The sequence below is a fragment of the Emydura macquarii genome, unplaced genomic scaffold, assembly GCF_026122565.2.
Source record: "Emydura macquarii macquarii isolate MOO-44397 ecotype Brisbane River unplaced genomic scaffold, CSIRO-AGI_Emac_v2 contig_554, whole genome shotgun sequence".
NCBI lineage: Eukaryota > Metazoa > Chordata > Testudines > Chelidae > Emydura > Emydura macquarii.
Window position 1 is genome coordinate 15,678,838 of NW_027130691.1, and position 13,535 is coordinate 15,692,372.

At 38.8% G+C, this 13,535-nt stretch overlaps 1 protein-coding gene across 3 annotated transcripts in view; it reads left to right on the forward strand.

Moving 5' to 3' along the window:
• The window catches only part of HIRA (histone cell cycle regulator), a 51,936-nt gene extending 46,965 nt beyond the window's left edge, over window positions 1-4,971 (forward strand). The window contains exons 23-25 of one of the 3 annotated variants that reach the window (XM_067539870.1): window positions 330-493; window positions 2,635-2,723; window positions 3,691-4,971. In XM_067539870.1, the coding sequence (XP_067395971.1) occupies window positions 330-493; window positions 2,635-2,723; window positions 3,691-3,807 (370 nt within the window). In that variant the 3' untranslated portion in view covers window positions 3,808-4,971. The remainder of the gene's footprint in view (window positions 1-329; window positions 494-2,634; window positions 2,724-3,690) is intronic. The other 2 variants (XM_067539871.1, XM_067539872.1) reach the window with 2 other exon arrangements.
• Window positions 4,972-13,535: the final 8,564 nt, after the last annotated feature.

A 13,535-nucleotide genomic window follows, 5' to 3' on the forward strand; every position in this document is an offset into this window, starting at 1 on the left:
AGTTTCCAAGTTGAGTGAAGGATGATTTCAGGAGGCTGTGGAAGCTCCTAATGGTTACTACTCCCCAGGTGGAAACTCTGAAGGGACAAGGGGACCATTGAGCCTAGTGCCCCTGGTGGTCCAGTCTGGGTCTGGTGCCAATGTAGACAGGTCCTAAGGTCTTTCCATCTGTCAGGGGTGCAGAGGATTTATATGCAGTGCTACCTTTGGTAGTAGTGGCCCAAACTGGGAAAGCACCAGATACCCTTGATATGTGAAAGACTAGAAGAATGGCTTCTGTACTATGGCAGTTTTTTTCCCTCTGACTTTGTGCCATGTTTGGTTTATAGTTCAGGAAGGCAAGCTGCAAGACTGTTCTCCATGCCTCATTTAGTACAACAAGAAACAACACTGGCTTACCTGGAGAATCAGATAGCAGCGGCACTTACGTTACAATCCAGTCATGAATACCGCCATTGGCTCCTTATCTATGCACGGTATCTAGTTAATGAAGGTGAGCGATAGTATGCAGTGTTATTTCTTTGCAGATCTGATGGATTTTTCAGAACTCCTATATTCTCATTATGTATGTGACTGTTCTCGGTGTCGTCTTGTTTGGCACCTCTGTGGTTATTAAAAAACCCGAAAATCTTCAGCGCATTTGCTTCCAAAGATGGTCCATAGTAGAGACTCTTTTGCTTGTATATTAAATATAAACAGTGTATTGTGAGGAAGAAGTGCCATCTCTGGATTGAAGTATAGAAATACACATTGCTTAATAGTCAAATCATCCATCGAGTTCTACAAATTGTCTCTGCTGCTAGATGCTGCAAAGGAAGATGCAACACCCCCATAAAGCATGTAATTCTTCAATAATGCACCAAGAGGAAAATTTATTCCTGATTCAATTGGTGATCACATTATGTCCTGAAGCAGAGGAATTACTAACCTTTTGTGACTTTTATCATGACTAATATAGCTGCAGAAGTTCTACTTTCATTCATGTAAATGTCTAAACTTTAAATAAATATTCTGCTAATGTGTTTAATGTAATAGCCTGCAGCAGTGAGTTTTATAGGCTAATTTTTATTTGTGCAAAGAAAGGGTGGGGAACAACTTGCCATTTTATTCATTTCCAATTTTTTAGTTTGTTTTTGAGTATCTTCATTTCCTACATTGTTAAATAAGGTTAACCACCTGACCTCTGTCTCTTTCAGATTTTACAGCTCTCTATCATATCTGCGCTTGTCTGCATTCCAAATTAAATGGTCCACATAATCTTAATCTCTCCTATATGGGACCTTTCCTCACCCACATAACCATTTTACATATAGCAAAACTGTGGCAGAGGTGAAGTGGCTCACCTAGAGCCACACAGTGAATTACTGGCAGAATTAGAATCAAATTCAAGAGTTCTTGCCTCTCAGTCCCAAATTCAATGCACTAGATTACACTTCTCTAAATAAATGTGGTTCTCTCACTCACTTCTTAACCAAGCTTAATATTTTGTTCTTGATCTGTCCATAATTACACTTAGTTATTTTTTTCTGAGAAGTTAAAACTAATACAAAACCGAACTGGCAAATTGAAAGAGATGCACTACATTAAACTTACTCCGAAAATTCAGTTATGCTATCAGTGTTGTATGCCACTGCACTGGTCATCCAGTCTTCTGCATTAATAAATGCTGAAAGATGCAGATCCTTGTATTGATCCCATTTATTCCTACATAGATTGCTAATTCCTAACCAATTTTTTGCTAATTCTTAACCAGTTTATTCAATCTATTACAAGACTTTACTTCTCATCCTGTGATTATCAAATTACCTTACGTGTGCTTGCAAAATATTTTTTTAAAATTGGGCTTCTGCCCTTTTTGCTGCTTTCTGATATATAAAGTTGGCGTGAAAAGTTTTGTTTTTTTTTTGGTGTTTTTTAAAGGTGTTGATCTTGGTTTTTTATTTTATAAATATAAAGAATGTGAAGTCTGGTCTTTCCTAGTTTTGCTGATGGATCTCTTAGTGAGGATCTGGAAACATGATTATTGCGAGCACTCTCATCTTAATAAAAACAAGCAGGGATGCTGAGTCTTTATCAAAGACATCCTTTCTCCAAGCTGTTTTAGGTATTGGCATTAAATATGTGTTAATCAAAACCAAAGTTTTAAACAGTCTTACTAAAAATTTCTTTTGCCACTCAGTTATTTAACTTCCAGTGTTTGACTTTTGCAGTGTAATCATTTCAACAGTTACTGGAGTCTACCGGGAGAGACAAGACATGTATAACATAAAAAACAAGTTGACATTTTTGGGGGGGAAGGGAAGGCAAGGCGTGTCCTTCAGGTTACATTTATAATAAAAAATGTGGTAATTCCATTTTTTTGTTTTGCAGATCACCTTTAACAGCCTTTTTGTGAAGAACTTTAGATAAAACATTTTGGAAATCTAGAATAAATCCACCACCATCTTTATTCACTATTTTAACGTTTCAAATAATCTTATTGGTTAGGGAGGAATAATTTACCTTTACAGAAATCATATTGATTTGTCCTCATATTGTTCTTGTTCAGATACTTCTAAAACTGTCTTAAATTATGTTGTGTAGTGGGTATAATTTCACGTTTATGAATGTTGTTTTATTTCTGTTAATTCCAAGGGTTTGAATATCGCCTGCGAGAATTATGCAAGGATTTACTGGGTCCAGTCCATTACTCAGCTGGAAGTCAGTGGGAATCAACAGTAGTAGTAAGTGCTGGTTTTCATTTTTAAATAGAGTAGGGGAGCTATTCCTTTTGTGTATAAACTAGACAGTTTTAATTTAAATTACTGAATGTACTTTAAATTTCCTCTCATAGTTTCTTCTGGTAACATTTAAAAGAACACTGCTAAGGTTGAGAACCCCAAATTTGATCTACCCTTAAAAGTGTCCTCTCATGGGTAATTTTCAGTTTTTATTTTAAAAGTTCACTGCTAAGACTTTCTTGTTATTGTTTTGGGGATCCATATTTTTTAAAAAGGGGAAGTTTTCACTTAAATACTGTTTCTAAAGCTGTGTCAGCATGGTGCTGATTCACAATGAAGTAAGTAAATTGAATCAGCATTGTCCAAACACTGTTTTTTAAGGAAGAACATATGTCTGCTTAATTTGTTTAACTTTTAAGCTATTGGGAAGGTTGATAGCCCTTTTAAGCTCAAGTCTACTTCAAACTGAGTAGCAAGCAAGCAATCTCCAAAGATTTTAATCACTATGGAACCCTTCCATTCTATACCTTATCATCATTTCCATTACCACAGTAGTAACCTCCTTTATTCTCTCTGGCACTGTACACAAACACTTAATTCCATGATCTCCACTTCGATGCTGTCTAACATACCTAGTAGATGGAACAGGTTGCACCTTCAATGCTCTCCATTCACCAGGTATGTACCTTTTGAAGGGCTGATATGCCAAAGAAACATCTGTCCTTCAAAGAACACTTCCGCATTGTCTCACCACATGGAGGCAGCAACAGAAACATTGAATATGTACTCCCAAAGACTTTATTATTTTTTTTATTTATTACTGTTGAAGTCTTATCTAAACAACAGGGGTGACACCAAATAAACAGCTCTCTAAGACAAAGTGAGTACATGCTAATCTTAAGTGAATCATGTATCAAGTGCTTGCATTAGTTCATAAAATAAATTTGAGGATTTTTGATGTTTTATGCAGGGTTTACGGAAGAGAGAGCTACTGAAAGAATTGCTTCCTGTCATTGGACAGAACCTCCGTTTCCAGAGGCTTTTCACAGAATATCAAGAGCAGCTAGACATCTTGAGAGACAAATAGTATTTTCCCAGATTTTCCCTGAAGGGCCTGGTCTGAGGGAAACTGCTGAACAGCATTAGCCAGAGACAGACAGACAAGAGGAGAGAGCCCGGCCAGAATGAGACACTCCTGAAAGGGGCAGTACCAGAATGGCCCCACATGTTTCATGAGTGATAAGCTTTAGTTTCTAAAGAAGCTCACAAAGGCATATGTGGAAATGAGTGGAGGAGCTGGACCTGTTTTCCAAGTGGAATTTGAACATCAAAGCTGTGGCCTGTGTTCCTACAGAAGGTTGTAGAGCTATACTTCAGGGGGGTCCTTTTGGGTCTGGATCTCATTGTGATATCAAGGAGACTAGATGAGAACAGTTTGGGGTTTTTTTTGGATGTCCTGTGAAAAGCACAGTACTTCAGAGTACACTGAACAGCATATTAACCCTGTTCAGGGTTTTTTGCCTAAGGATTGATTGAGGCTCAACACTATATTGAATTAGATGAATGAGCCACATAAAAAGAAATTTCATAAAATATTAAGGTATTATGCAGCCAATAGACTCAAACCTGTGAATACAATAATAAGAGGTTGTTCTAACACATGGACTATTTTTGTACTAGAATTTGCTAACTTGTAATATGGAATTTTATTTGGCCAATAATCAGGATTTCCCTACAAGTTATCTTGTAGGAAATTTAACTCTAATTATGACAGATATGTTGCTAAATAATTGTACCAAAATTTAACCTGTCATCATCTGGTTTTTAATTTTTAACTGTTTGTAAAGGAGAGATTTTTGGGGGTGGGGGATGAAAGGGGTGGCTCTTTTTGTATGTACAAAAATAAATGAACACTGCATTGGTTTAAAAAAGATGGTCTTGCTCTGGATATTCATGTGCTTCTTGTAGCAGCATTAAACAGTAATACAGGTTGAAACATGTTAAACATGTAGAGAAATCAATATTGAACTAACGTTATCTGGGTGATCTTTTCTCTAAGTGCTAGATTAGTACATCTTAACCCTATTTTTTTACTGTAGTGATCTAGACCTTGTTTTTTTATTTAGTACTACTACTTCAGGTACTGTCCCTATAGGTACTCTATTTAGGGTGTGCATGTGTACCTTCAGTTGGAAAATTTCAGTGGCAATACCTGTTCGGCTTGCTTATGCACCACATGCATGCTTGTATCCCATACGACGGATATATGAACAAGATACTACCAATTCTAGGCACTTGACTAAGAAGGAGTACACTCTGTCTTCCACTGCCTAATTGGTACCTAGATTATCAGTACAGCAGGAACAATCAGTCCAGCCCTTAGCACTTCATCCTTCTATGGCTGGGACTCATCAGGTTACTGTGTTGGCTCACCCAATATCGCAAGAGTTCAGGTTCTCAAAGGTGGTCCTGCTTATTTCCAAGGAGGCTGAGTCTCCGCTATTGAGTTTGACTCCTGGTACCACAACCAATTTTATCACCCCATTCCATCTTTCTCCAGAACCATTTGCCTCCCCAGAACTGCACACCTTCTGAAAGACTGCTGATTACTCCTCCATTCTTCCAGTCCACCAGACTATGAAAGAGAGTTCCTCAGACTCCCAGGTTTCTGTGCAGGGTTCTGCTGACTGCCTACCTACATTTGTTTAATCAGAACCTGCAATGTAGAGGGATGCTGCCAGGCTTCTACTATCAATGCTGGCCAAACCATCCACCTGTTACAACTAACACTGGATGTCCCTTCCATTCTCATATGGTCCTCCCCAATGAACATACTGGGATCCCTGGGCTGCCTACCAGCAACAGTTTTCTGAAGTGCCCACTACTCCTGTAGTTTATCCCAGGCAATATTCTCCAGCTCCTTCTGTTTCTTCTAAACAATCTCACAGGCAGGTGGATACGTTTGAGGACCAGGAAAAGAGAGCTGATGAGGAGGCTGCTCCGTATTCTAAGATTTCTTCCTCTTCTCCAGATGAAGTTGTCATCCCTCCACCATCTCATGTTGACGATTTCAACTAGCTTCAGGCTCTGATGAAGAGGGAGGCAGACACCCTTCAGATCCCATAAAAAGAAGTGCAGAAGACACAGCACAAATTGCTTGACATCTTGTAAGCGCCATCATTGGCACTATTAGAACCCGCCAAGTCCATATGGCAGGCTCCTGCTATTGCACTCCCTGGCGGCTAAAAGACCAGCAAAAGTCTGTTGTCCCAGCTAGGAGCTCTGAGTTTGTATTTTCCCACCCCACACTGAATTATTTAGTTGCAGATGCAGTAAATGGGCATCATAGGCAATACCATTCAAAGACTATGTATGATGACAAGGACCACAAACACTTGAACTTTGTGGGGTGCAAAAGTTACTCTTCTGCTCCTCTACAATTCCATCTTGCTAACTGTCGGGGGACTCTGGCAAAATACAATCACATCAATTGTACAAAGTTTAGTTCTTTTATTGAACATCTGCTACAAGAGCACAAAACAGTTTCAAGCCATCCTTGCAGAAGAGCAGCTCTTGGCTATAACAACTCTGCAAGCTTCTGTATATGTGGCTGACACAGCAGTTCATTCCAGTACTATGGCTATAGTAATGCACAGGGCATCGTGGTGTCCCTCCTCACAATTTCCTTGTGATGTCCAGAACACGGTAGAAGGCCCTCCCTTTCCATTATCTAAGTTGTTCAGTGGCAACACGGACAATTTGCTGCCTATTTTGAAGGACTCCAGGGTGACCCTTCATTCACTTGGTGTGTGTGTATATATATGTCTGCAAATAAAAAGAGATTTAGTCAATCTCAGATGGCACAGAGATCACTCCTTTTTCAATTCTCCACTTTCCATGGACTGTGGAAGCCACCTAGGAAAAAACCCAGATTTCAAAAAAGGAAAATCTTCAACTGCTACAGCAAACTCAATGCAGCAGCTAACAGTGACCAGATGTTTTTGACTCCTTGTTTGAGGGCCATGAATACTCCTCCGATCAGACCTGTTGCGGCATCATCCTAGCCCACCCAACTTTCCACCTTTTGGAGAATGTCTCCCCAATTTTCACACCTCATGGGAGCAAATTACCTCCAACAGATGGGTCTTGGAGGTTATAACTTTGGGGTACTCCATTCAGTTCTACTCCATGCCCCCTTCCTTGTCTCTTTGCAGGAACCCCTCTCATGAACCTCTTCTTAAGCAAGAGGTTCAGTCCTGTCTCCATTTTGGAGGAGTGGAACCAGTTCCCACTCAACACAAGGGAAGAAGGCTTTGTTCTAAGTACTACTTGGTTCCCAAAAAGCAGGGCAGATGGAGACCAATCCTAGATCTATGGATGCTGAATACCTTTGTCATGGTACAGAAATACACGATGATGACATTTGCAGATCTCATTCCATCTCTGGATCTGGGAAACTACTTTGTGATCCTTGACCTTCAGGATGCATATTTTCATACCATGATAGACCCTTCTCACAAGAAATTTCTGCACTTTGTGGTAGGGCAGGACCATTACTAATATCGGATTCTTCTCTTCAGATTAGCCACTGCTCCCAGAGTGTAATCATGGCAGTGGTGGCTGCACAACTTCTGTCAGTGAGGAGTAAGCATCTTCCCGTACCTTGATTGACTTCTCAAAGAACATTCCTGTAACAATGTAATATTGGCAATATTCAGGATTATGACTCTGTTCAAAAATCTTGGTCTCCTGCTCAGTTTCATGAAGTCCCCTCTCCTACCTGTACAAAGGATAGAGTGTATTGGGGCCATTCTACATACCATCACAGCTAGTGCTTTTCTGCCAGGTGACAGATTCCTTCACTGTCATATCTCATCATGCAAGTTCAGATTGGTCTTCAAGTCAGTGCCAGATCATGCCTGCAATTTCTTGGGCACATAGCATGTATCTTTGTCACGCCGCATACTCAGCTGCACCTCTGTTGCTTCCAAGCCTGGTTCAGGTCAGTATATACATCCAACAGGGACAGTCTAATAAGTAAGCTATTCTCTATCCCTTGTCATATTCTAGTTTCCTTTGAATGGTGGAAGAATCTAGACAAAAGGTGTTCAGGCGTCCCATTCAGCCCCTGCTTTTTCTATTTTAACAATAGTTTCCAAGGCATCCATCCTCAGGTGGGAAGCTCCTCTTCAGGACCACGCTACACTGGGCAGATGGTCTACCCAAGAGTCCACCTTACACATCAATATTCTGGAACTCAGAGCAGTCAGATATGACTGCCTGCACTTCCTACCTGTTGATACAAGTACAATCAAACTGCATAATGGCAGACAACAGGGATACTGTGTACTATATAAATTGGTAAAGGGAGTGAGACCCCCTTCCCTCTCTGAAATTATGGAACTTATGCATAGACCATGATATCTTGATCTTGGTAGTCTACCTACCTGGTCTCCAAAATACCATCGCCAATAACCTGAACAGGCACTTCACTCAGGATCATGAGTGGGAACTAGACAAATCTGTACTTAGATATATTTTACCTGGGGATTTCTGAAAACAGATCTTTTTGCCATCACAGCCAATCAGGAATGTGAGCAGTTCTGTTCAAAGGGAGGCGTGCGTCTTCTCTCTCTGAGGACGCCTTTTTCCTCTCTGGGGCGAAGAATCTCCTATATGCATTTCTGCTGCTGCCACTAATTCTAAGGGTCCTAAACAAAATCAATCAGGACAAAGCCACTGTCACCTTGATTGCATCAACTTGGCCAAGACAGGTTTGGTTTCCTTACCTTCTTCATCTCTCCTCCTGACCAGCCCTCAATCTTCTGCTGATGCCCAGTCTCTCTCACACAGGACTCAGGGAATGTCCTTTACCCCACCCTGACTTGCTGCAGCTTAAGACCTGATAGTTAGATGGTTCTCAGATCTAGAACTATTTTGGTCCATAAAGATCCAAGAGGTTCTGCTGAACAGTAGAAAAGATTTTACCAGAAAGATTTATCTTGAGGAATGGAGAAGGTTTTTCCACTGGTGTGGCTCACTGTAGTTTGTCTCCTATTGACTCTCCCATCTCTGAGCTGTTAAGATACTTGCTTACTCTGAAGAAATCAGGACTTTCTTTGAGTTCCATTAAAGTTCACCTAGCTGCCATCACAGCATTCCATTCTCTGGCAGAAAGCTTCTCGGTATTCACTCATCCTGCAACGTTAAGATTTGTAATAGTTTTATTGAACCTCTTCGCTAATGTTAGACACCCTACTCCCTCCTCGGACTTAAATGTAGTTCTCAATGCTTTGATGAAGCCACCTTTTGAAGCATTAGTGACCTGCTCACTTTTGAATCTATCCAAGAAAATCCCATTCCTAGTGGCTATTACCTCTGCTGGAAGGGTTGGAGAACTTGAAGCTTTTATGGTTGACCCTGCATATACTATTTTTTTCAAAGATAAAGTTTCTCTTTGACCATGTCTTTGTTTTTTACCCTCAGTTACTTTGAATTTTCATATCAATCAATCAGTTCATCTCCTGAAGCCTCGTCAGTCAAAACAGGAAGTTGTCCTTCATAATTTAGATGTCAGGAGAGCATTATCTTATTATCTGGACAGAATTAGACCTTATCGATCCTCCTAGAGATTGTTTCTATTGCACACAGATCCAAAGGGATTCCAGTAACTGCTGAGAGGCTTTCTAAGTGGATTTCTGGTGCCATACTTGTTTGTGATGTGGCTATCAATGTACCCTGCTCCTCTAAGCCATTGCTCATTCTACAAAATCATCCTCCATGTCTGTGGCCCTGCTAAAGGACTTGGAAAATTGTATCCTGCATATTTCAGCCTCAAGCTAGAAGCTGAGTACTTTTTCATTAATAAAATAAGCCCATGGTGTCTGAAGCATCGAGTGGACTGAAGAAAACCTTCTCAGTTGCAGTCTCAGAATCTTTTGTTCTTAAGTTTGATGCTGACCTGAAGTCTCAATAATTTTTCAGCTCAGACATTATGACTTGAGTCCTGCATCCTTACTTGAATAGTTCAGACTTGTGAGAGCACTCTCATTGAAAGAAGATATATTGAAAGGGTTCCTTTGTTGGGAAAGGTTGGAATATTTGGATTTACAGATATCCAGCTGACAAGATGCTCTCCATGGTTTTAGAAGAAAAGCACAAATGGATGTGGGTATTTTTAGATGTTTGGTAAGTGAACTGAAAGCTCTGTGTGGGTGCAGTTGGCTGCTCTCTCCTGCTGAGGAAGGCAGATTGAATGGGTCCTGATTGTCTCTGACTCATCATATTTCAGCACTGAGTCTTTGTTCAACTGGTCTATTAATTGAGTGTTCTTTTTCAACAGGATCTAAGTTTAATTTTAAAAATAACCTGCATAGGAGGGAAAAAAGTTAATTGTGTGTTCTCTGGGTTCTTTATGATTTTATAAAGATAGTCTGAAAGGCTTAAACTTTTTACAAAACAGTTCTCTCGTTTGTTTTTTAGATTAGAAAATATTCAGGTTTTTCTACTTTGTTTTTCTTGGAAGAACTGGTGGATGACTGGAGAAATTAATAGGATTATGATATCAGATTCCAAGCAAGTGAAATCTGATTAAATGAGAGAAATTATTTTTATTCTGGTTGTTTGATACTTTATTTTGTTGGAAGAAAATATTTATATTGAACACCTTCACCCTCTATTTAAGGGGTAAAAATAGCTCTTGCTTCATTTCTCTGGGTCCTTTAAAGGGAAGAGGTCTCTAGCAAAAGCAGGGAATAGTATATATGACATTCCTGATATTTTTATGGTTAAAAAAAAAACAAAAAAAAAACAAGGAGGTGGGGGAGGGGAGAATAAAACCCTTCAGGCCAGATGTATATGATATAGGATCAAAACAGGGTAAAAGCCCCTTTAGGTTCCCTTTAAAAGCAGTTCTGGAGACACGTTTTGAAGCACTGCTATGGTGCTTATAAGATTGCTCACTGAGCTCTCACTATTTAATGGCCGTAATTGTGGCCTGAAGAGCAGAAGATGGGTAGGTTTTTGTAAATCTGATCTAATGTTCAGATTTTTTCCTAAGATGCTTGTTGCATTTTCCCATGGATTCACTCTGAGATACCAATTCCAATTTTCAGTCTTGGTTTCTCTTTCTGCAGCTTTTGTGTGTGAGGAAAGGGGGGTATGCACTCTCCCATACTGCTTCAAATAATTTATTTTTTGAATGCACATTTTTGGAAATTCTGAAGGCCCCTATATGCCCAGTGAGTACTGTCATTCACAGATCTAGCTGATTACTTCGGAAAATTTCCTTGCGTGGAATCAATCACAAACTTTAATGAAAAAAAGTGGGTTTGCAGATTAACATCACAGAACAAATGTGCATGTGACTGTATATCTGCTATAGGAAGTCATTGATGTAAGAACAATGTAAAAACACATTGACATGAGAAATTTCCTTTGGTCTATTCTTGCACCTTTTGGAAATCTCTCTGATCTCTGCAAGCATTCTTTTGGAGCTTGCCTTAGTAGTTACAGCTACTGGCTATTAGCCCAGCAGCCATGAGAGTTTAATTTTTGTGCAAAATTAAAACTTGGATTGGAGTGGAAATGAGTAAAGAACTGAATAAACGTCTTAATATAACTAACCTGAAAAATTAAATGATTCGCACATGAACACACAGATTAATTCTATTTTACTTTAAGGTATGTGCGTAATGCTCTGTTGGGACTTGTGTAGGAATCAAGACAATAGCCTCCAAAGTGGGGATAAATCTGAACACGGTCAGTGTTGTGGCAGAATATGAAAGTGTAGAAATTAACAGGAAATGTAAAGGCTAGATATTTGTCAAAACCAAACCTGGATCTGTCCAGCTTTTGAATTTTCATCCAAATCTTTGGCTGAACACTGAAGCTGAACCTCCGCGTAGGGCAGGCATATCGTTGATCCCAGCATCTGCAACCTTTAAAAATTTGAGATGTAGCTTGAGATGGTCAAGTAGTTTAGACCCAAAACTAAGCAAATTTTTATATGGGGTTTATCATCTACAATACATAAATAGCTTTTATTAATCCATTATTTGATTGAAAATGGAGAAAAAATACCCTACAATTATGTAGGGCCTAAGGTATTTAATACACTGGGCATATGTTAACTGAAAACAATTCTGAATGCTATGCTGACTCTCGCTGCCAATGAGGAAATAACTGAATTGGATCCAGGGGAGAAGAAAATTAGAGGAAGTAAATTCAATTTTAAGAGTTCTAAGAGGATGTCAAATAATGCAGACTAAAAATTTAATTTTTAAGAGTGCCTCTGAGTTCTTTTATTTTATTAGATCACAATTTTATTCTGTTAGTCAATCACTGAGTGGGGAATTGTCTAAAATTTGCTGTCATTTTTTGTTAAACAATTTGTAGTTTGAAATTAAAATTTATGTACAAAAATTCAAACATTTATTTTTAGAGTCAAAAGATTTTTTGGGAAATCAAGAAACTGTTTAACTCTGAATTTAACTATAAACGTACAATAAATGTGACAAAAGTGATATGAGCACTAGTAATCTATATCCGTGGCTCCCAACCTTTCCAGACTACTTGTACCCCTTCTAGGAGCCTGATTTGCCTGGCATACACCAAGTTTCACCTCACTTAAAAACTACTTGCTTACAAAATCAGACAAATATACTAAAGTGTCACAACACACTATTACTGAAAAATTGCTTACATTCTCATTTTTACCATATAATTTATATACTTTGATTGGAATATAAATATTGTACTTATATTTCAGTGTATAATATATAGAATTGTATTAACAAGTCATTATCTGTGTGAAATTTTAGTTTGTACTGATTTAACTAGTGCTTTTTATGTTGTAAAACCAGGCAAATGTCTAGATGAATTGATGTACCCCCCAGGAGTATGTGTGCCTCTGGTTGAGAACAACTCATCTATAAGCTGTAGAAGTGGGCTAGCAAATGACTGTGGCCAACTTCTAAAAAGTACAGGTTGCCTTCTTTCTGAACTAGACTACAGGAGGTGAGCTGTAAACAGGATAAAGAAGTAGAAGACTATCTTTCAATACTGCTATAAGGAAACTTATGACAAAATTCTGAGCACTTAACAATAAAATGTAAGAAAACTTGTCTAAAAACTATCAAAGATCATACATTCAATTAATGGCAAAATGGTAAACTACAGAGCACAAACATTTTAATATTTAGCTCAGTAACAAGCCACAGTAGTTTATGCAAGAATGAATTGATGAGATAGAGGAAAACCACAAACTGGATTGAGGAGATCCGAGATCCTGGCTGTCACAAACTTCCTGTGAGACTTTGAACAGGTAACTTACCCTCTGGGCCTCATTTCCTCAGTAATAAAAAGACAATAATACTTGCAGCAACTTCTTGTCAGGTGTCCAGATAAAATGTATGAAAGTTTCTGAAATAGACTGGTGATGCTCTACTCTAATTTTAGGTATTTCTGAGGCAACAGGTTTGTATCTAAATGCCTATTTAAGCTTGGATGGAATGCAAAGTATAGTAATTATGTGGATTTTGGTGGGTAAATACCCTGTAAATATGTTTAATTGTATGTTGTGGGTTGCAGTGGTGTGTACATATAATCTATATGGTAGACTAACAGCCAGGTACAAGTTAGGCTTTCACCACATGGTGCTTACCCAGTAATTAAATAGCTACTAAGAAAACGATGAATAATTGTGAAACTCAATATTTTACTGAAAGATGTTAACCTCCTGGCATTCAACTCTTTCTTCAGTAGGGCATATTTAGTAATTAAATATTACTTTAGAACATGTAGACTTGGCTGCAA